Here is a 25,693-nt window from a genome sequence, read left to right on the forward strand (position 1 = left end):
TTAGAACAGTTTGAGATTGTGAATTGCCCAACTAAACTTTGTAATGACCATATGTTCCCCTCCCAGTCACCATTATTTAACGTCATATTGCCATCACCCTACTACCCTCAACCTTGATTCCCTCATGTCTTTTAAACCTTTTGAGAACCCCTCATCCCTTCATCTTTTTTCCTTGTCGTTTATCCCATGCAAGCCAACATAAGGACCCCCACTCCTTTCTTCAAGAAACAGCTTTACCCGTCATCAGTGTTCCTTCCAACCCCCTCTTCCAACCATGTTTACATATATTAGAGCATGGCACCCATCTAATTGTACCTGATGATAATGCTAGTAGTTGAAACCCGGGTCGTGCTATTGAAAATAAAGTGTGGAATAAAAAAGTTATTTTATTTCATTCAATAAGGTTTTAGATTTCTAAAGGACGATACCTATTTTTTGAAATTAAATGGAAAGTGAAAATTTTCAAGCGTGCGAATGTGACAAGACATTATTATTTTCAAATGATAACATTACATTATGGACTGGATGAATATATAAAAGGGACAAAAGAGTAATACTAAGCAGAACACGAAAAAAATTATCAAAACTAATTCCAGTCATCCAATTAAGAGCATTGATAAATAAACAGCCTATTTGAAAAATAGGCCCAACGATCACAATAACTCATCAAGCATGACTTAATTACAAGAGCATAAAATAGAAATAGTTTCACTTAATGGAATGCAATGTTAATCCAACATATTCATTTTACTTCTTGAGAAGCAAGTCAGCTCACATCAGAGTTAAGAGAGAAAACTGTTGGATACAAAAAAGAGCAAATGCATATTCATTTTGTTCCACTGAATAATTATAATAAGAATGTGTTTAAAATTCTGAAAGAATTAAGGCAATACTCCTCTCTGATGTCTAACATAAAAAAGATATGAGAAAGAGCACATTGAAAATCGTTTAAAAATGGACAGCATTTCCAAGGCATAAGAAATTAAAAGATGAGAACTGAAATGCCTTCCAACATGCTGACTAATGTAAATTATAAAAAACTTCATTCAAATATTTGACAATAAAGACCAATATAATGCAAACTATAGAAAAAGTTATTTAAATAATAGATCCTCTCAGAAAATAACCATCTTTTGAGAACAGATTTCAATACAATATTTTATGCTCTCACCATCACAGTTGGAAACAGGCAAAATAACATGCAATTGCATGTGTCAACCAATGACATAGAATAACAATTTTCATTGAGAGGCTAGATGAACATGAGAACATTAGGCAAAATAAAACCCTATAATAAGTTTAGAGCAACAAATATAGCAACTGTATATGTGAGAACAATAGCTTTTGGCCATGGAAATAATAAAATTACGTTGCTAAGCCATATTTCTGTCTCTCTAGAGCTTCGTGCATGAGATTTAAAATGAAATATGATCAAAAATACAAGTTTTCCTCAATCATCAATAACGAAAGACTGAGAAAATTCCCTACCAATGCGTAATTCTGACAAAAAAAAACTTGAATAATGACTATACATATCACCTTGAAACGATGCTGGAACAAAATTATGAATGAATGGAAAATCTAAGCAAACATCATGTAACTAAAGTAATACATTGAAAAATGAAATACGATACCTGCCAAATAGTCAAAACACACATTTGTAAATGAGATTACCAAATTAATGTAAGCAGAACAATAAACAATATGAGTTCAATAAAAAATATGAAAAGTTAACAAATATGTAGGAGTATTATTGGTTGCCCGAGAGGCAAGAGGAATAGAGTAGAGAAAAATTTGCAAAACACTGAGAGGCCTGAAGAAAATCTAATGAAGATAAATGGAATTTCCGTCTTCAGGACTGGTTCTATCGTACTCTCCGAAGTACTTCAGGCTGCTTTTATAGCTGAAAGAAGAAAAAAAGAAATAGATTGTCACCTCAATGAAAAATAACATGATAACTTACAATGATATTAATAGGTCCGTATTAATAAAAAAATAGGTATCACCACCATTAATAATAACCCTATGCCAAATACTGCACAAACAGTTACCAAATATCTTCCAATAAGCCTACAATCTAAACAGACTCTTTGCTATAACCAGTCAAAAAATGGGATCAAATAGCATAACTGTAGAATTTCCAAACGTATTAATGGATGTACCTTTCATGTATATGAATGTTGTCTATTCTAAACTCCATTACATTATATTAACATAAACTTTAAAATATATCAATAGGATCGGAGTTTAATGGTCTTCAACATTTGCCATCTTAAACGTCTTTCGCATCTATGAATGAGCATATTATAAGCTACAAAACATGTTACCTTGTGAAAATAATAATTCAATTTGGCATATGGAGTTTTTGAATGTTTAACTTAACTCTGATGGAAGTAATTAAGTTTCAAGAATAACTATCCTCAACCATTAAATCAGGCTTCTCCAACAAACAAAAGAAGAAAATTTATGGTGTGCCAGAAGTGCCATTCCACCATTGCATGCCAAACGTATATCCAATGAATGATCCACCTTTGGGAAAATCATATGATTAATAAATATTGCAATTATTAAAAAGTGTGTTGATATATTAGTTTATGAATTAACAATTTGCATATTTGCTTATAAAGCTTCAAATATTGATCTGAATGTTTAAATTAATATTATGACATGATTTTCATTAAAAAATGCAAAATCATAACAAACATTTTATATTTGGATAGATTAATTTTAATCTCTTTTACCCAAAGCAATGAAAAAGACTCCAGAGTGTAATGCCAAGAGTGATGTATTAACTGCATTTCTTGACGTTATTTAGATTAAAATAGGAGGGAAAAGGGACGACAATGGTAAGCATAGGAAATATTTTTTTTTTGCAAAACAGAGAAAGGGGAAATATAAGGGTGAGAAATAGACATAATACTAACCCTCGCCTTAGCTAGCAGTGCTCGCATCGCATTGTTGGTGTAACAGGAGAAGAGGAGAGGGTAATGTTGCTGAAGATGAGATCTTCCTTCTGTGGATCCAAGCCAAGAGATAATATGAGGGACAGCAGCAGCTAGCCAACACAACTTCGCCAACTGAGTCGTCTGATTCAATGCAAAATTGAAACTCCAATCTAGTCCCCCTACCCGCTTCCTCCTCTCCTCCGCCTCCTCTAGAGCCCTCATCCACTCATGCTCCCGTTCCACATCTCCCTTGCTATATGGCCTCCCCTCATTATCAAAAACTAATTTCAGGGATAATTGAGAGAGGGACCAAGCTAACCCAGAACATATGTATGTATCACTATTATCTGATCGATCCTTTGCACCCAAATATACAATTTCACTCTCAAAATCACAAAATGAATACCATTTACTCCCATTCCCCTGAGTCCCATCCAAAAACACTACCTCCTCCTGCATCCTTATAATTGTATTAGAATCACAATCAACCATTACCTTCAACCGGTCATACCCACTCAGATATCTAAGAATACAGGCAGTGAAATTGTCTTTATCGTATAGTATCTCATAAAATCTATGCATTTTATCAACTCCATCTCCATACACTATCCTAGTCTTATGCATCATGGCGTCCACACACTCCTGCCTTGCTCTAGCCGGATCGGATGTAGGTTGACTTAAAGATGCCTCCCCACCAAGCCCAAACTTGATTGACGTCACATCCTCTGCTGTTGACGTCACGGCCTTTTCTAGGCAATACAACAGTGCATCTGGTCCACTAACTTGTGCCTTGAGTTCCTCCAAAGATTCACTCAACTGGCACAGAAGAACTTTCATTTCTCGCCTCAAAGCATCCACAGAGGACTTGAGAGAATCAATATTCTGATCATGCCCAGCCACTGGTGTTGTGTGGTCAGCCCTCCCACTGGATGATTCCAGGCGATGCATAATTACTTGGTCCCTCCTGTGAACCAATTTTACTAACTTCAGAACTTGCAAGTGTTCCACATCATCAGGGAAACGCCGTACCATATCCTCAGCCGAAGACAATGCATTCAGTTGTCTGTCATCTGTAATGCCTGGGTCAGCCCCTCGCGCCAGCAGCTCCTCCACCCAATCACTCTTCCCAAGTCTGACTCCCACATGCAAGAGAGTTCTCTCCTTAATAACCCTTCCATCCACATCTTCCAGCATGTCCAGTAGCTCTTTATGCTGGACCAATGAGCCAGCAAAAAAGCCATTTAAGAGCCTCTCCTCGACAAATTCCTCAGCAACGCTAGCAGAACCATTTCTTGCCATTACTGATAAACAATTAAGCAATTTTTTAGAGTGGGGGTTGGATTTAGCAGACAGGAAGTAGCTGGTGGGAACCAGGCGTCGTGGCAATGGTAAGTGAGGAGTTACACACGATCACAGCATTGGCAGAAATGGATGAAAAATAGACTGTAAGGAAAAAGAATAAATATCTAATTAGTACCTTAAAAATGTCAATAACAGAGTTGAAAGGAGAGAACTAGTGTGACAAAAAACAACAAAATATATCTCGCTTACTATGCAACCCAGAATAAAATGAAAAATATGCGGCAACTACCATAGTATATCTATATGCATTCAACAACCAACCATCGTTTCTGTGAGGGAACAAGGATTCCACTGCACACCAAAACATCTCTGGCTTAGAAAAAGGCTTTTTTGGGCAGTTGTTAACTTGCAAAAAAGTTCAACTACCTCTTTTGCTGCAAAATCCAGTAAGGAAAGTGCAGGTCAGAACAGAACTAGTGAATATATCATGAAAATCTTTGCTATGACATGATAGCATGTGAAAATGGGCTGTGGAAAAAGAAGAAAATAGGGCAATAATTCATTTACTTCATTAAGCAAATTAATAGTAGATGCTGGCAGTGGTGGTAATTCATCAGAAAATTCAAATTCTCTACTAAGTTACTTTCTGGAGGGCAATTCAAGTGCAAAACAGTTCCGTTGCATGGAACTCGTTGGGTTATCCTTCTCACCTCAACCTCTGCTCTTCCCTTAAAAAAGCAAGTTACCTTCGCTCTGTCATCTTCCCAATATACTTTTAACATCTACTACATTACATTATGTCTAAGCCATTGGGCTACCAAACCATAAAAGTAATTTGGAAATATCTTGAAAATAATAAACATAAAATAAACATGGTGAATACCTCCTTTTAAGGGGACTGGATACCATGCCAGAAAGTGCCTTCGCAGGACGCTACCATTAAGGTTGCTAGGAGGCCATTTTGCATGTATCGAGGAACTGTTTCCACTAAAAAGCATGGGATATATGTAGCCTTGGTTTGAATGTTTTCACAGTTACGCATGTGAAACCAGTCGGCAGGAAAAAATTGCTAATCTCCAAAAAATATGGTCTTTTTATCGTGAGAATTACTCCACTCCAAATAGAGATACAGAACTGATCAAAAGTTTGAGTCAAAGCTCTTTCTTTTATACTTTCAAATATATTTGCTTGTGGTGTGTGCATGCAACCATATACACGTGATATCCTTCAGTACAATGGATGTTTTGGCCTCTCTATGGCGCGACGTCTTTCACAGTGCCAGCAGGGAACCGGCGCTGCTGCCCTATAGAGAAGGATTCCCCCACCTCCACTTCCCCTCCCTCTGTCGGTCTCTCTCCTTCCCTCCACTCTCTCCCTCTACCTTTCTCTTGCCTTCCTTCCCCACTAACTGCTCAAATGCTTCCTTCAGGCTTCAGTGCGTTAGTCGGATAGGAAAAATATTATGTTTCATGAGAAGGGCGTGTTCAAGCGTATTTTTGTGCTTGAGTTCTTAAAGAGCAATAACAGTACACCCTCGTTTGTACCGGCCAAAAAAATACCAGTGTACTGGTTCTTTTGTAATTGATAAAATTTGTTAATAAGTTGAAAATAAACGTTTGTATTAATCTAATTACCTGATATTTCCACAAATTGGATTATTTAACTGGACGATTACACTGAAGAAGTCATTCACAGGCATTAATATGAAAACCCACTGGAAAGCTGCATCGGAGGCTCGTTACATGATAATAGTTTATCTAATACAGTGAATCCTCATTCGACGTCACCCCGTTTAACGTCATTTTGCGATAATGGCATGAAAATTTTGATATCGTCATTCGTTTATCGCACCTTCCCTTTGCAATAATGTCAAGTCTGTTAAATTTCGAGCGGAAAAAAGGCGAAGTGGCGGGCGTTGCAGGTTGTTCATTTCGTGGGCGGTAATACAGTCAGTCAAAGTGTAAAACGGTGTGTATATTGTTAATTGTGAAGTAGTTTTTAATAGTTAGAATAGTTCAGTAAGAATTTTAGTCAATTTTAGCATCAGAGACATTTCCACGAAAATGTCCAAGAGAACAATGTTCACAATTTTGGTTCCTGTTACTGCGACGATGTTTCAGCGATGATGATGCCCAGGCGACACCTGCCCACCTTTATTCACAATTATAACCATCTCTTCGATTTCATAATCCCAGTTTGCCCGCCCTCGTTCATTTCCGCTATTTTGATTTCGCTCCTGACCGGTCCGAAAAGAAATTCTCGCAGCGAACGTAGGGCCTATGGACCGGTGCTCCGGAGCACCGTCTATAGCAAAGATTACTCTAGAGTCTGTAGCGTCTGGTAGCAGAAGTAGCATTCATTGGACCGCACCCCTAACAATGCGGAAAAGCAAATGCAGGAAGATACAAAAATGAAGAAGGATTTATGTCACTGCTGCTAATATCGTCGATGAAGACAGGAACTCGTATTTATGCCATAGCTTGGCATTCCCATCGTAAAAAATGCCCCAGATATGATACGCTAACATTTTTTCACGTAGGAATTGTGAGGTCTAAGAGCCGCTACATATTCAATTATAACATTATTTTTTATGGGATGTTATGCTTCTATTAACGTCATTAGGTTTACCGTCACATTTCTCTGCAATGGTAAGTGACGTTTAACGAGGACTCACTGTAATGGAACGGTGATAGCAAAGTAGTTTCCAAAGTCAGCATTATACAAACGATTTTGGGTCATACGTTTTAATTTTTGGTGTTTTCCTAGCGAATGATACATTTAAAGTTCTCTCAGACAAGAGTAAGATACAACAGAATGTCTTCTTATTCAGATACCCGACGGTGTCAATCCGACAAAAACTTAGGCTACTTTCACAAAAACCACTCACCTGGTGCCCAAGAAAGCTTTTTTCATTTTAATTTTTGATTTATTTCCATGCGTTATTTTCTTACACTTGTCTGATGTAAAGACATAGCAGGATTTACATTTCTAGAATCGAAAAGTTATGTCTAAAACACTGCGATCAAATATAATTCAATGTAAAGTTCACAGTTCTGTTTAGTTCAGAAAAATATATACATTGTACGGTTCAATAAAACTTCCAACTTGCCAAAAAATGTAATGGATCTGTTCTTGAAAATGAAAAACAATTGTTGAGCTCAGATAGTGAAAGTGATAAGGACTTATCAGATAGTGAATGAAAAGAGGAAATTTGTTATTGCTGAAAGAGTAGTTGCTGCATTTTGGTTGGGGAAAATTTTAAATTGTGTTTTTGTTTCTGAACTGTTTGTTTAGTAAAATATTTCAAATACATAGTTCTTTCGCCAGAAGCGCAGTTTATGAAGAATCATGGCTGTGGTGTATACTTAGGAAATTTAAAGGAATATTCGAAATCGATCCCGAGACATGCTGAAAAATAAATTGTTTTTTCATGAAATCAAATATTTTTCGATGTAGGTAATATGCCTTCCGAAACTTCTACAGCTTGCAGGAGATCATACCACAAACAAAGTTGTAGGGCTCCGCACTTCATCAGTGCTATATAACGACCCTTGTCGGCAGGCCTTTAAATAGGTACGGGAGGCTGGTAAATGGAGGTCATGGATCATGGACAGCTCTTAATTAGAAGGAGTTTGTTTGTAAAAGAATCTGTTTCCTGACATTAAGCACAAAATGTAAGTCCATTCTTGGTAGTAGTATATAAAATGCACTAAAAAAAAAGGCCTTTCAGCATACCTCTTACATAAGAAGAGTAATTCGTAGCAATATTTATTAATTTTACTTTCTGATGATTATTTTCCATCACCAGTATATCAATTATCCAGATATAAAAGTGAATGTGGCCATATCGCATCCACATGCTTGCAGCATCGCCGTACTCTCCGCTGCTGGTGGCCAGAACCGGAGTCGACCGCACGGTCAAAAAATAGATTTAAAATTCAGGGTTGCTAGTTAGTGCAAGGTTTTGCATTGGATTCACACTCTAGAAGCTTCATGGAACAACGTGGTATGAGTCACTTGGCGGAAGTCAGTGGCAGTATCTACTTTTTGTATACGTTTATATAAATAATTGGCTGAAAACAGGCTCCGTCACTTTGTTACATATTTAAGGTTAATGATGAAACAAAATCTTAAAAAAACCTTCCAAATGGAATTAAAAGAAGAAAATATGAAGACGGTGTAACATTTTTGTCAATTTGTAAAACCACTGCACAGGAATAAAGTTTGTAATTTTCAGATAAAGTCAAGAGCAGTCGTTTTTTGCTAAATTTGTTCAACATTGACCTCTAATATATTGTTGAAATGAAGGCACAGGAAAGAAACAATCTGGCCCCTTATACGCAATTTATTTGAAAATATGCTTGCTAATTTTCAAATAAATGCCAGTCCTCCTCCCCTTCACTAAAAAAAGCTCCTTCCATGCTTATCCAACCTCCCGATGCCCCCCTTCCACTCAACAAACTTCCCCTCGAGTTCAAACTGCAGCGGTCGCTTTTGGAACTAAATGCCAGCAACCGTTAACACTATCCCAAAGTATACTTTCCCCTTAAATGAAAAGAGAAAATTTTCAAGCACACGAAAACGCGACGGCCAAGTATGAATGATGGGTAAACCCCGTGTGATGTCGTTCTGGTTCCAGCTGCCGCAAGCGAGGTGACCTTGTGGCAAGGCTTAGAGCACTGATATGACACAGGATGCTAGCAGGTAGCAGAGTACCCTGCTAGCTTTTTTCGTATAAAGATTTTCACAGCTTCTTTTTTATCAATGTTGGTGGTGGTTCTCGGGTATTGCTGTGTAGGTAACATACGAACATACCAAAGAGATTTTAGTCAGCTTTGATGCCACGTCGCTGTTCACCAAAGTTCCTGTCCCTAGTTCAGTGGAGATTTTAAAAACCCTTACGGGTGATGGACAACCCAAAATTGAATCCTGCCTTCGAAACAATTATTTCCTGTACAACAGGGAAATATATAAACAAAAACGTGGCACGGCAATGGGTTCCCCGCTTTCTCCCGTGATAGCCAATTTATATATGGAGTTTTTTTTGAGAAGAAGGCACTTGAGACGAGTGAAGAGAAACCATCATGCTGGTTGATGTATGAAGATGATACTTTTGTGATCTGGCCATATGGGCAAGAAAAACTTCAGGTATTCCACGTACATCTTAATACAGTACATCCAGACAAAATTCACAAAAGAACTTGAAGAAGGAGGTTGTCTCCCTTTCCTAGATGTCCTGCTTAAAAGAAAAATGGATGGAAGCCTAAGCCATTCAGTGTACAAAGAGAAGACCCACACCGACATGTATTTGAATTCAACCTCGCATCACTACCCATAAAAAAAGGCCTGTCATTAAAACGCTAACCCACTGAGCCAAAATTGTGTGTGATATCAGTGGTGAAATGTAGCACCTTATGTAGGCACTGAAAGGTATGGTTACAGTGTCTCTTTCATAAAAAGAGCAATGAGAGAAATACCCCCGCCGCAATATGACGACCACAAGGGGAAGAAGCCATTAACATACGTGAAACTTCCATACATCTCTGGGGTCACTGATAGAATCGCTAGGATCCTTCAAAAAGGCAACATTAAGACTCGCTTCTGCATGGTGAAGAAAATTCAAAATATCCTACTTTCACCAAATGATAGCCATTCTCCCCTTCAATCTATAAGAGTGTATGAGGTGCCCTGCTGCTGCGGCAGAAGCTACGTGGGACAGAGCAAGCATTCTATCTCCCAAAGGCTTAAAGAGCTCAAAAGAGTATTTAAACTTCATCAGTGGGACGCAACAGCTGTCGCTGAATATGCCTCCAGCCCTGGGCATAAAATAATGTTTAACGCTACACGGGTATTGGCGAAAACAGAATAACATAATCCGCATCCTATACGTGAATGCATCGAGATAGTGAAAAGGCCTAACAACTTTAACAGGGAGGATGGATATAACCGCAGCCGTATATGGAGAGGGTTCCTGGCCCAATATAATAACCAATGGCTCTCGCCTTCCGCAAGAATTCAAAATCGGGTCAACAAAGGTAACGAAACATATACTAGCTCGGGATAAGAACGGTTTCCTCCCATTCTCTTGATAACGCTCCCAGTAGGAGGAGTGAAACGTTGAGCGAAAATGTTACCTGCACAGCAATACCCGAGAACCACCACCAACAGTACCCTGCTAGCTGGTAGCACTTGGCTTAAATAAGGATTATTAATACGGTTTCAAAAGAAGGAAACTTTCCGACCATAGGTAGTTTTAATAGGTGGTTATTAAGACATGTTTCCCTGAGCTCTATGCCTCATGCATGCATTGGTAATCTCGGACGATGTAAAACTCCTATCTACTTGTATAGAAAGTAGGTCCCTGTGACGTCACGTGGAGTGGCATCGCATGGGTTCCAATCTGGCCTTTTGCAAATGAGGTTAAAATTGACCAATGCCATTCCTTTAAACTGGGATTTCTAAAAATCAAATAATTTGTGTATTATGAATACACTAGTGGTGGGTAACAAATCACAATTAATGCCTTTCATTTGCTCTGATGAAGGAAACTACCCTATTAATAAAGCAATTTTCCTAAGTTTTCATACTTCATGGCAAATATTAGAAAATACTTACAATATCCTAAAGAAAATTGATTAATAATTTTTTATTATAATTAATACCAAATTACATGTTAAGGATTATAAAAAAAAATAAATGAATAGGTGAGGACTGCAAAAATTAGACAATAAATTGAATTTGCTTTCGACACGTTTAAATTCCCTCTCTCCAAACTATAACGCACATTGGAATCCCAAGAAAAACTGTGGAGGGCACACACAAATGCTGGGTCTGCTAAGCGACGCGACTTACTGGCGAAAATGCTGGGCCAACTGTTCTACGGTAAAAAAAATCACCGCCCCATATCAGCTAATAAGTTCTCAACCAAACCCATCATTATCACACGTGGAGTGACGTTCTAAATTGCTACCAATTGACTTCCCACCGAAGAGTCAGAATTTGCAACATGAATACGAAGGCCAGACTCATGACTGTCGCTGAGCACTTTAAATTGTGAACCGCGATCCTTCACACAAGCATTGAAAAAATCACCAACGCATTAGTAAGAAAGTGATACACTGGGAAATATGGGAATAAAATATTGAGAAAGTCGATGTTCTATTTTCAGTCACAATAAAGTCCAGAATTATTTTTATTTTAGAAGCAGAATTAGAAATGCGTTAGGGTATATCTGTCTCCATGGATGGAAGCGAAGTAATAGTCGAAATATTTCTGCCTGTAAGAGATTATAGGCTGTACTTGTCCCCTATTTTATTTGTTGAACATAGTATGTGAGCAATTAAGAAAATATAGCCAATTAAGGGAGCCCTATTGCGTGATTTTTACCATGACACAAGGGAAAACAGTATGTTCTCTATTAGTTCTACAATCACTTAAAATAATTGAGATAGTTGGATACCTTTTCCATATTTACTCTTTGGTATGCTCTCATTTGGAGCAAAATGGTTATAAGTAATGGTTACCGTGAAAATTACTGCACATAAAAGGTTTACGAGAAATAAATCTTTCGCACGATTGTGCATTGCGGGTGACTCCCGTAAAAGTTATCACTGCGGCTAGTCCCGGTATACTTTTAAAAAAAAAATAAGCATTAAACGGTACTTAACCGTGGCCACATTACTGGTCTCTAATTATCTCGCAATGATTTGCGGAGATAAAAGGCCGCCTTGGGGGTGTCCCCTTGCTGTGATAAGTGTAAGTTTTACAAGACAAAGAGGTACAACAACACAATGAGAATATTGCCCAGAAATTTACACGTTAATCTGATGGGACCATGAGAGTGCTACAAAGTATGGAGATTTACGATGTTAAGAGGTTCACTGCATTGAGGTTTCACTGTATTAAGATGGGAGAAATTTTACACTGATCCTTGCGAACACAATGGCAAAAATGCATCGCACTTCCTCCCACTGCGATAAGTAACACCCATAGTACGATTACAACCTTAACACAACGTTTAACGTTGACATACTATAGCATCTACTCTAACAAACATAAAGGGTACTAAGAGGGTATGATTTTCTACATAAAAAAACCAAAGCAAGAGTTTCATACACTTAAACACAAAAAATAATAAGGAATTTACAATGGTACCCACTTGAAGATGGTGCAGGTTCAGTCAGGTAAACTTAGGCAGGATGGACTAAGTCAGGTAGGATGGTATGGGTAGATAACCAGAGTTCAAATGACAGGAAAGAATCCTGAAAAGGAAATAGTGCAGTGTTACAATACCAAAACAGGGCATAAAAAGAACAAATTTTAAGGCAGTTAACTTCCCTCATGCAAAAATATTAATTACAACTATGCCTGTGTAATATGTTGTCATCCTATGGTAAAAATATTTGGAAAGTTAAGATAGAATCTAGACTAAAATTTCATCAACTCATACAAATAATGCTTGCCATGCTGATTCAAAGCAATAAGGTCTCATTGAGTAACAAATTTGCTCTTTGACTCCTCCATGATCAAAAATGGGTTATTTACACCGTAGGCAGGACATGATAACTAATTTTAAACCAACCCAAAAACTTGAAAACATTTTCATAAACCACAGAAGAACCAAAAACCAATGGAAAATAATAGCTGATTAATGGTACACACAACAGCCAGCCCATGATGTCTTTATATTTCATCATGAAACAAAAATTTTCACTCCACCAACATACCGCATGCTATATTTTAACTGCTCTACTTATATTAAACTAGCCAAATGGATTGATAGCATTAATAAAAACAGGGTGCAATAAAGGCACAAACATAGCACCAATGGCGGAAGCTTAACAAAAGTACAACAGCTTAAATTAAAAATCCAAACTTTTTGAATGTAAACTATGACTAAGACTTGAAAACTACGAGATAATACATTACAGGCAAACCATGATACCCGTGAAATACAATATCTGAATTTCAGCTCTAAAAAAAAAATTTAAAATAGACTAACACATCACCAAAATGCATATAATGTAACTGCAAACACGATGGAACAGATGATTGTAAATTGTAATGGGTAAAAGATCCTGGGTTATTCTAAGGTATGAAACAAACAGTTGTCTGTGCCTGCATAATTAGATATTGATTTCACAACAAAACAGCAAATCCTCACTTTAGCATTTCCAACAAAACTATGAGGTACAAAAAAATATATCTTAACAGTTGCACACAGACATCAAAAGACTCAGAACAAGCTTCCTTCCACAAAAATAAAATCAGAGACCTCAAAAGATAGCAAAGAAAGAAATAATAAGTGTTAAATGTCATACCTTGATAGAGTTGCGACATAGTATATACATTGCAGAATTTAAGGAACAGGATTACCCACCACCAATAATCCACCATTAATAAAATTATACCATCTGCCCTTGCTTAGTACAGTATGATAGATACCAATCTTTGACTTCATTGATATCAAAATTTTCTATTTTTAAATAATTTAACGAAATACTTAAGAAATTATTGATACCTTAAAGGATCAAATATTGACAAACTAAGTAAAATTTAGTTTACTCAATAACTCCTAATTGATTACAATTATAACAAAGTCCAGATAGGTCACTAACAGGAACCAAATTTGTGCAAATGAAGGGTGTAAAATTATAGTCTTCCCTTTTTCATTTACAAACAATTGAATTCTTTCTATGTTTTTCACTTCATTGATGAAAAAGGAAACTTAACAATATTCATTGCTTACACATCTTTATTTACTGTAACCATTATTACCCATGGCCCTGATGAAGCATGAAAGATAAACAGAAATATTGGAAAATGATTTCTCATAGGTAACACTCTAAGGCCTTGGTTTCAGAATGCTAGCCATCATTCAAAAGTAAAGTCATAAAAACAATCTATTTAAATACTTATACACTTATGACATTAAAACAGCCTAGATGTTGGATGGACAATTTTCCCTAAATTAATTCCATGAATTAGGCCAGGAGAGTGAAAACGGAAGCCATTCGCAAACCAAAACATTCTTCAGGCAACATCAATATACTACAAGCATTTCCCCCACCAAACATCAAGGCCAACAAGGAGATAAGACTTATTATTTTAATAAAAACCAAGGCCAAATAACGAGTGAAATCCAGATCCATACACTACACCACAAAAAAATCATGAGAAATTGTATACAGTACCCACTTGGAGATAGTAGAGATTGAGATCAGGAAAGCTAAGTTTAGGTAGGATGGTATGGCAAGATGATCACAGCTCAATCACAACGAAATAATCCTGAAAAGGAAAGAAGGTCGCAGCATATTAATAGAACAGGGTGTCACAACGCAAACACATACGCAGTACCTTTCCTCATCACATGCTAATAGTAATTACAGTAGCAACTGTGCAAAGGCCTGTACAAATGGTACATTAACACGTACGCATTAATGTCTAAATGTATGAACGCGAGAATAAACGCCGACATGCACCGTGTAATCACCCAACTTGTGCGAATGCATGCACAGAAAATAAAACCTGTTCTAATTTGATTCATGCATTGGTACATGTTCCGTTCCGGTCTACAAAAATTATTCATGCAAACAGACATTAACTGGCACGTGTTAATGTATCGCGCGTTAACAGCCCTTAACAGGATGTCGTGCTACAGTAAGATAAATTGAAGCGTTGAAATAAACCGTACAGTACAATTTCATCTCAACAAGCTAATAACCAATGCAGCACTGACTCAAAGCAATAAGGTCCGAATTACAAAGCAACGAATTAGCTCTTAGTGACACTAAAAATGGGTTTCTTACTAAATCGAGGGCATGCCGTAATACCTTAACACAAATCTAGGCGGAAACATGTAACTTACAGCCCTACCTCAGTGATTAAATTTGATTCATTTCCATATTATCCGAGAAGACAAAAATGCAAACTTAAAATTATGACTAATTGTGTATCAGACAGGCAATTTGTCTGTCTGGTACAATACACGTGTAACAACTGCAATAACCAATGCCAACTTCCAAAATTAACTTCGTATCCTCAAAAACACAAGATAAGTACGATCACATAACGGAAAAAATATGATTCACAATAAGATATTCAATTTTTAACACACAACGAAGAGTTAATAGCAATGAAAAGAGTCACAACCCAAAGACAAAATACAACCGCAATTATATTAAAAACTACTAAATTGTATAAATTGAGAGGTTAAGCTGGAGAAAATGTATGCTTAAAGCACTATGTTTATGTTACTCGTAGCTCATATTCATCACAAACCCTTCCAAATGTCTTTGGAGCATCAAAGAAAACGTCTTAACTACAGCACATGCTCTCTGTCACCACAGATAACCAAATTTTTATGAAAATCGTCTACACTTGGAACTTAGAAAGGGGTTTTCACGCAAACTAATGTTCGAATCGTTCCACACAATGTTTATTAATCTCAAATTGGTACGTCAGGAAACACTACGCAATCGTACTTCTGGCAGAAAAGAATAAAAATGTCCGATAGACAATAGAATAGATCGACCTGTTGATAAACATAAGGAACAACATTTATTAACAGGAACGGATATTTTTTTACATGAAACAAAACACAACGCCAAAAAATAATAACGACCAACATGCATCAAAACTTAAAATTTAAGATTCAAAGAAAGAAATTCGTTACTCATTTCGAGTCATACAAATGCAGTGACCGAGCCCAAGATATGTTGATTATCACACGAAATGACATTCCTCTGGCTTTAAACAAATCACAAGCACACGTTCTGTATTTCGTACACTCAGGCCCTTGCGACGAAACTCAATTACGCAAGATAGGTTTCACCGGTGAGTAAATGCAGACGAAGATATATTACAATCAAACATTAATCAAGAGAAAATTAGTAACTAGCAAAACCCAAGTACATCCCATTGTGAGCATATTAAGTTAACACTCAAATCAAATAATTTGCGGTGTGCAGTCTGGAGCAACAAAAACATTTCCATGAGTAGTGACGCCAAAAACTTGGTCCTGTGACTTCTGAAAATATTTCTTCACTCTGTCATGACCGTAACATAAAATTTGTAAACTGAACTCACTCAGGTGCTCTTCAGACTCCCAAAAACCACTGATTCCGGGAAATGTAAAAACGTACACTGCATGAAAATGGTATGCGAGGAGCCCAGCACTACAGATATTCACCCTTTGAACGCTGCGCAGTAAATGACGGGGTGAGAGCGTGAAGGGCAATATTCAAAACGAGTTTCAAGAATATTCCACGAGGTGGCAGCAGAATTGGAAATCCCCTCCCCCACCAAACCTTCTCGTACTCTTGCTAAAGGATAGGCCTCGTAATATATTGTGGCCATGTACCCAGATACTTTGAGAACTTCACTTTAAATTGCTAGCAATCTCTTATCCAGACGGCACAGGAAGTTTTCCTACCTGAATACAAGGGTGGACCATCAAGATACAAAAATCGCACTTAGGAAGTTACTAAAAAGGTTTTGTTTCTTTATTTCCTTTAATGACGAAAAAAGATGCAAGAGGACTGGCAAATTCATATGCATCGATAAAATTGTATCTCATCGATAAAACTGTATTCGGTCTGGGACTATTTTCTTTCGCGGGTGGTGCCATCGTGCCATATCATCCTAGAAAGATCACATGCCTTCACAAGCTGGCACAAGCCAGCACAAGCCGTTGGAGATCGCATCGATTACGTCACGTCTCACCACATTTCAGGGATTTTTGTGGTTAAGTTTGTGAAAAATAGAGTGTCTGGTAATGGTGAAGTTTCCCTTATTCTTTAATTTCATTCACTGGGCTTCAGAAACGTGTTTGTGAGATATTTTTGTTAAAAATGCCTTTCGTGTGTGTATTGTCGGGATGTAATGGAAACTCTGGGACATGGTTCAAGTTTTTAGCTTTCCAAAAGATCCTGAGTTGAAGAAGAAGTGCATTTGGGCGATAAGAAGAAAACATTTCACCCCTACGAAAAACTGTGAGGTATGTACTCTTTCTCGCTCTAATTATTTGGATGTAATTTTAAGTTAGAAGTGGCTTCGGGATGTTGATGCATCAACATCCCGAACTATTCAGTACTGAAGTACTATAGTACTATTCAGTACTAAAAATGGTGATTCAAAATATTGTAGCAGCAATTTTTTTGAAAATTCTTGCATTTTAGTTGCCTTTTTTGTATTAATTCATTCGGTAAACGTGTGGTTAAAGGAGAAACTAGGAATAAGCTGCCAAGTTTATAGGATCGAATATTGCTTCTTAGCTTGCCCTATGGTGTATTGCACGTCGGCTTTCATCATTTCAAATTATCTCATGCTATAGTTAAAAACAATAAAAATATCAGGCATACAAATATTTACTATATTTACGAGCCTAGTAATTTGATTTCTCATGCGGAAATACCAAAAATTGGAAATGATTTGACCTAATAAGTTACATGGTATTTTATTATTTATTAATTTTAGGTGTGTGAGCTTCACATCGCACCTTGTGATATCAGAAAATAATCTGTGGCCTTGGATGAGAAGACGAGGAGAAAATTCTTACTGAATTGAAGGTGCCCAGATTGGAGGAAGGTACCATTGCTTCACTGTTACCTGTCGCCAAGAAGACAGACATTGTGGCAGAAGTGACATATTTGTGGATGTGGATTTGATTTGCGCAAGTTGATGCTGTGATAGTGGACGTTCATCGGAGAAAGTATTGAAGATAGTTTTTATGTATCGACCAGTCCTCTTTTAAATAATTTTCTATTCGAAAGAGAATAAGAGTAATTGTTTCGCTAAATTAGATGTGGCATAGAAGAGAAAATTGGAAATATTATTGTGGTTGACAATAGAAAATACATAATATATGTATTGTATTTCTGTGGGTTTTTTCTTTCCTGCCTCTTTAAAATTTCTTGTGGTGGTGACTTCATGCAAAGTAAGTATAAAATCGGAGGTGTGATCTAAGAGATACCATGTTTTATTTTACAAGTGTTTATGCTGGTGATTTGGCAGGACTTTAATATTTTTAATAGGTTGATACATTTACTGCAGTGACCTAGAGACTTTTACTCATCCCAAATAATTTTTCAAATACTTAAGCGCCTGATATGGGTAAGTTTTAGTAGCTGAGACTGAACTATACGTTAATTTTTGCTTGCATTTTGATGAATTCGATCATACTAATAGCAGATGTGTCAGCAATCCTGTTTCATCGGCAATTTTTATTTAAAAATTTTATTTCGTCAGGCTTTAGGGTAAGCTTTTTAATGCTCGTGGGCTATGTGATGTCTTATTTAGTGTGCGAAAAATCCACAGAGAAAAAAATCATTCGCCTTGACCGGGATTCGAACCCGGATCCCTCGATTTCCGGCCGAGTGCTTTAGCCAGTTAAGCTACCGAGGCGTCATTCTTCCCTGTGGAAATTTGTGGACTATACCGGACAAATATGTTTGTGGACTATACCGGACAAATATGTCCGGTATAGTCCACAAATTTCCACAGGGAAGAATGACGCCTCGGTAGCTTAACTGGCTAAAGCACTCGGCCGGAAATCGAGGGATCCGGGTTCGAATCCCGGTCAAGGCGAATGATTTTTTCTCTGTGGATTTTTCGTACAATTGTGCATTTGCGGGTGACTCCCGTAAAAGTTATCACCGTGGCTAGTCCCGGTATACTTAAATTCGTCTTATTTAGTGTCAAAATTAATAAGAATTTACTCTTATTAACATCTCAAGGTTTCCATGTAAGTACGAGCCACTTAAGAATGCTGGAGATGCGTGAACTAGCCTTGAGAATCTCATTTTTCGCAGTTATTTAAGTGGCCGAGTAAGTTTTGTAAGTTCTCAATAGGTAAATAGTACTGTATCATGGTAATTAGAATTCATGATATAGTATTATTTACCTATTGAGAACTTACAATTCATAATGATTCATAACATTCTCGCTACGGTTGGTAGCTATCGATTGTGTTGCGTTCGATACATTTTTCGATCGTGCGAGTTACGATATATATAATTTTCGACCCAATCGATTGAGATTAGCCTGAGTGCTGTGTTCCTGCGCGCTTCGTATCCTATCATACGTGCTTCATAGTGGACATTCACATGCTGCGTATGCGCTTCGTCGACAGGCCGCAAATGGAAATTGTCCATTGACGAAAAGCGACGGAGCGGCACAGTTTCCCCGTAGTCAATGGGTACTATGTACATACGAATTAGATACGGAGGGCTCTGTGCCGTCTGGGTAGATCCAACTGGCTTGGTGTGACAAATTATCAGAAGAGAATATGCGTAGAATATAAGCAATGCACTCTAATTGGATTTGACAGAATATCCCAATGAAAAGACAAAATGTGCCTTAAGGCCGTTTTACACGGTACACGGAATTGCTCAATCTGACGTACGTGTGAAGGCACAATAAAAATTGCATCGTGTAAAGCAGTAAATTGCTAGAACACACGCAAGAATGCGTGGATGCGAGACGGCAAAATAGCTCGTTCTAATTTTGTTCATGCATTCGCACAATTCCACGCCATTTTAGAAATTAATGCAGCTCTAACCTGCGCAATTCCATGCCCCGTGTAAAACCGCCTTTAGTATTTGTCATCAAGCGATCTCCTGCTAAATGAAAACGAAACACCATTGCCAAACACTTTATGATGTGATGATCTTATTTATGATAAGGCGTAGGGAGAATAGGCAAAGGAAGGATAAACACTGTATGTTTCGTTTTCTGTATCTATGTATGTTCTGTCTTTGTTTTATATTAAAATTTGAAGTTCCTCTTAGGACATAAATTATTTGAAGTTCCTAGCGGATATTATTTTCTTTTTGTGCGATACATTATTGCCCTTGCATTGAATGTTTATTTTGTTCAATTGACAATAGGGTGGTTTCCTATTATTTTTTTATTACCTAAATCGAAAGATTATTACTCCTGGAGTACGTATTTCACGCTTTTAGAATTTTAAATGACGATATCTATTTTTCGAAATTAAATGAAAAGTGAAAAATTCAAGCGCGCGAAAACGCAACGCTTAAGTAGGAATGAAGAAAAAAGTTCGTGCGACGCATTTCAGGTTCCCCCTCCCGCTTTGTGAGGTGACCTTGATCGAGGCTCTGAGCGCTGATAGGATGCAGGATGCTAGCGGGTAGCTGAGTACCTTGCTGGCTGGTAGCGCTTGGCTTAAAAAAGGTTTATTAATACCTTATCAAACGAAGAAAACTTTCCGACCATAGCCAGTTTTAATAGGTGATTATTAAGACATGTTTCCCTGAGCTCAGCGCCTCATGCATGCATTGGTAATCTCAGACGATGTATAACTCATTTTATTGAAAAATTTAAGGGTAAGTCTAAACTCTGTTTGCTTAACAATTTGCTCAATATTTCTGATGAAATACATACCCAGATGCCCAAAATTTCCAGATTGAGAACTAATTAGTTTGGGCGGCTTGATGTTCTGCCTTTGCTCACCTCTGCAGAACTTCCGCCGAATATTCCCTTGAAACGAGGGAGGAGTAGTGGGCTGTGACACATTGCACATGCAGCTAATGTTAGGGGCCTTGAAGCTGGGTTGGACGACGCGGAAATGGTAGTCAAAATTCACTCCACAGTCAACTACCCAAATGGTTATGCAATATGGTGGTTGAATTTCAACAAATAAATAAGTGGGTGAGAATTTAATAGCCATGCAACATCCTATGGACCTATTGATAGCTATTGCAAAGTTTTAAGATCAGAAAAATGTTTACAGTGTGTGTGTGCAGCATCAAGTCATCGGTCATTGGGACTTGATCTGTGGAACCTTTGATTCGTAGCATGATACTTTATCCACTACACCACTTGAACGATTGGGTTCTAAGGTAGTCTCAATGCCCAATATGTCAGCTGTGTCCACATGTCCCAACGAGAGTACATTCCATTGTAGGTGAGTCGAGGGCGAAGCATACTTCAGAGAATATGGCGAAGAATTCCTAGCTGGATCTTTTGTGCCTTGTCATTATGCGACGGGCATGATTATTTCCCCGGTATAAGGGATACATATATTGCTTTTAAAACTCCCGGTTGTATGAGAGCATTACGTGGGCAACATTTTACAAGACAAGTAGTTCAGTTCAGTGAAGTTTCATTCAATTCACTGCAATATTCATGAACTCTACCGCGTATTCTTACGTTATTAGATACAAAGTCGATAAACATTAATATAGTCTGAGAGTTGCATCTCGAGCATTGCCAATCAAAATGCGTGATATTATTCCCAGAGTTGACCGATCGCGTGGATTCGGAAAAGTACGGTATCTCAACGCTACATTACTAAACTGAATACTTAAATTGATTCATTATGTTATACTGCGATCTAAGGGGCCTAAGAATGCGTCATATACCTACCTATTATCATTATATCTTCTGCCTTTTATATATTACGTTGATCAATGAATCTGGTGGTTTCACTGTCACAGTTGATACACATAGGAGGAGTGTCTAGGACGGTCAAGGATTACGAGCAAATAACACAAAAAAATACCAGTAAATTACTATATTCTTAGATACATTCACACGCACATACACTCAATCTTTCACGTACGGAAACATACTTTCATTCTCTCATATCTCAATAGAATTACGTGAAAATATCATCATTTTAATATTTACTTTGCTGGAAACATCGAAGAGTATTTCCAAAGCACGAAGCTAACTAAAAGTGAGCTTTTATTCAGCCAACTCCGTCATTAACGTGAAATAAAGTTAGTGGGGAAAAGCTTTCAATGACACAATATTCGTTTACAGTTGCACACAATATGAGAGAACGAGAAAATGCAGCTTAATAAAATTTTCCAAAGAAACATGTAAAAAATTACGCAATTAATATCGTGTCAACTTTTTCTTAACTTTTTCGCGGCATTCATTGCCAACACTCAAAATTTCAATGCCGTTACGTGCGTACTAAACAATTCTTTTCCGCAATAAATATTTCTGCTTGAACTTCATTTTCTTTTAATTCCACAGATGGAAATGTCCAAACTTAAGGATACAATTTTTAAATAGTGGAAAGTCGGAGTTCGGGTGTGAATGCTGTATAACAAGTTGTATCGTACTGGAATGAGCGCAACCACTTCCATCGCTAGAACTGCAAATTTTCACGTTGATTGCTGACTTGGGATTTTTAAGTGATTTTTATACAGAAATTAATGAAAATTCCTTCAAGGAATGACAAAAATGGGTCAATTTGTTATTTTTAGCACATAAAAAACTCGATAACTATTCATTATTTTTTCTACCATAGGTTGTACGAGCGAATATCTACTTCTTCGCGCTCGCATTCGAAAATTAACGTAATCATTTGAAATACGGTTATCGCTTACGTAAGTACGGATTTACGTAAGTCGAGACATACATAACTCGGGGGATGCCTGTATATTGCTTTTAAAACTCCCGGTTGTATGAGAGCATTACGTGGGCAACATTTTACAAGACAAGTAGTTCCTGAACCCGCAACTCTCAGACGCCAACAAGCTTTGCGTTAATTTTTTACACCACTGTAAAATGCTTTTCCCAAATGAACTTAGCAAAGAGAGAAATAGAGAATGGAAGCCACTCACAAACTGAAACATTTATCAGGCAACATCAATACACTCGAACATTTCAATTGCCAAAAATTAAGCCAACACGAAGCTTAGACCTAATATTTAAATAAAAAAAACAAGACAAAACAATGAGTGCAATAAACCAGTGCCATACACTAAAACACAAAAACAATTTAATAAGGTATTGATAGTGATACTGACTTGGAGATTGCAATTGTGGAGGTAAAATAATCAACAGTCAATTTATACTAAACCACATTCAAATGTAGAACTTATTTTTACTACTTTCACCTCCCACCTAAATTCAAAACTATCCATCTATATATAAATATCTATATATATACTAAATACCACAACAGCAAAGTATAATATACGGTATTTGTATGAATATAGTCCCAGCTTTTTTTCCAAAAATACCCATGGTAAAAGTAAAGGGGGACTATATTCAAACCCACTTTTTTCATTTTTTCCTGTAACTCAAGGCTCAAAATTAGGGGGGGGGGCTTCAACGTTAACTATGCTGAAGTTCGGCAAACCACAAGATAATACATTTCGGGCAAATATGATGGCCATGGTATGTATAAAATGTAAATCTCCGAACAAGACGAAGATCAAAGTAGACACAAAAGGAATCACTTCCCAAAAAAATGCTTTTTATATAACTGCTAACACACAGGAACGGCTGACAATAAATTGCCATGGATCAAACTTCATAGGCTATCCTATTGTGCGAAACAAACAGTTGTCTGTGCATGCAGAAGATCACATTAATTCCACAACAAAACAGCTAAATACTCACATTAGTATTTTCCAAAAAAAACTGAGAAAATACTTTCTTATATTTCAAAACAGATGTTTAACTCATATATAAGACTAAATGACATAATTAGACTTTGATCACGCTTCCTTACACTATAATAAAACCACAAGCCCCTGAAAATCTAACAAGTATTCTGAAATATTAAATGTCATATCTCAAAAGTGAAAATTGCAGAACAGCACATACATTTAAGTATTTCAGGAACAGAATTTCATAGCACTAATACTCCATGATAATGGAATTTTAATATGCACCCTTGTATGATATGGAATGACTCATGCCTTTGGCTTCAATAACACAAAAATATTTGATTTCCACATAAATAACCAAAAAATTTAAGAAATGAGTGAAATCTCTAAAAAATAAATAATGATATTAAAGACCAAATTATGACAATCATACAACATGTAGTTAATTCAATAACATCTAATTGATCGAAATTGCGTTATTGCACTACAATGATCATAAACATAAATGAATTCTGTTCAAACTAAGTATTCAATTCTTGCCTCATCTTTTGCATTTATAAAAAATTTAATTATTATCATATTTTTCATGTCACTATTGTAAAAGAAATTGTAGCAATCTTTCTTGCCTCTATGTATTCATTTATTTTAACCATTTTCATCCATAGCCATTATGACAATATAAGAAATAAATCAAACTGTTAGCAAACAATTTGGCATTTGAACTCCAAGCCTGAATTCCAACCATCACTTAAAATTGAGGTAAAGAATATCTATCTATTCAATTACTTACAAAATGAATAACAACTGATGTAAATTATTTACCCTAAACCAGTCAAAATTTTAACAAGCATCTACCGCTTTCACATCCCACAAATAAATTTAATTGTAACTGGTTTGGTTACAACAAATTATCTACGTCAAACTTCTTACAGAGGACTTCGAATGTTGCATCAAACACTTGAAAGGCTGATATACAGATGAGACAAATTTCTAACGAGATCCTCAACTGCCTGTCACAAGCCACACAATACGTGAGAACACAATCCCAACAAAATACTAACTCCCAACCTCCCACTCTGACAAGTGACAGCAGTAACATGACCTTTAAATGTGTATAATAAAATTAGATTTTGGCTGCATTTATTCGCATTAATAAATCAGTTAACTTCACCAAGAGAGAGAAAAAAGAAGCAATTGACACCAAAACATTCACAAGGCAACATCAACATACAGTAACATTTCCCCTATCAAACATACAGGGCACCAAGTAGGTAAGATGTTCTACTTCTACATAGAAACTAAGGCAAAAAAATCAACCCGTTCTATACACTGAGACACAAAAAACAAATTCATAAGAAATTGATGAGGATACCCACTTGGTGATTGTGAAGGTTCGGTTCAGGGAAGTTACGTTAAATCAGGATGGTATGGCTAGATATCCACAGCTCCGTCACCATAAGAGAATCCTGAGAAGGAAAGAAGGTCACCGTATATTAATAAAATGGTGTATCAAAAAACATTCACAAAGGCAGTACCTTTCCTCATACTGATTGCAGATACGTCTGAGTAATGCGCTCCTTCCTATGGTAGGAGAACTTTAAACGTTTAAATAAACCATAGAGTACAATTTCATCAAGGCTAACTATTGCTTAGGCACTAATTCAAAAACAACACTTAAGTTATTAACGGCCCAAAATCTGAGAAAAGATTTAATACATTTCCATATTATCACAGAGGATACAAAATTGCCTGCATAAAATAATAGTTGATTGATGATACACACGACTGCCTACTCATTAAGTACTTAAGTTTCATCACGACACGAAAACATTTACTTACCCCATCACTAAATCATTCTAGCACACGGTACATTTAAACTAGAATACTGTCTTAACACTGACGAAAATCGATTGAAATAGTTGGCAAAAACAATAGTCGAATGATGGCACGTAAAAATAGAACCAATGGCATAAGTATAACAAACGTAAGACAATCGTAAAATATAAAAATACAGACTTCCAGCGTTAATCACGCCTAGGTGCTGAAAACCAAAAGATTATACAATACGGACGA

The 25,693-nt window shown here is 36.9% G+C and overlaps 1 protein-coding gene across 2 annotated transcripts; it reads right to left on the reverse strand.

Annotated features, from left to right (window-relative positions):
• Nucleotides 1-436: 436 nt before the first annotated feature.
• LOC124173652 lies at nucleotides 437-25,080 on the reverse strand. Of its 2 annotated transcripts, none has more exons than XM_046553061.1 (5): nucleotides 24,997-25,080; nucleotides 14,445-14,534; nucleotides 12,406-12,508; nucleotides 2,925-4,388; nucleotides 437-1,903 (listed from the first exon to the last, which is right to left on the reverse strand). In XM_046553061.1, exons 4-5 carry the CDS (start codon nucleotides 4,242-4,244, stop codon nucleotides 1,898-1,900), a joined length of 1,326 nt encoding a protein of 441 aa, XP_046409017.1. In that variant the 5' UTR covers nucleotides 4,245-4,388; nucleotides 12,406-12,508; nucleotides 14,445-14,534; nucleotides 24,997-25,080; the 3' UTR covers nucleotides 437-1,897. The 2 variants fall into 2 exon arrangements, with proteins under 2 accessions (XP_046409017.1, XP_046409016.1); XM_046553060.1 differs by having other exon boundaries at nucleotides 14,441-14,534.
• Between the last annotated feature and the right edge of the window lie 613 nt (nucleotides 25,081-25,693).

Source organism: Ischnura elegans, unplaced genomic scaffold, assembly GCF_921293095.1.
Source record: "Ischnura elegans unplaced genomic scaffold, ioIscEleg1.1, whole genome shotgun sequence".
Taxonomy (NCBI): domain Eukaryota; kingdom Metazoa; phylum Arthropoda; class Insecta; order Odonata; family Coenagrionidae; genus Ischnura; species Ischnura elegans.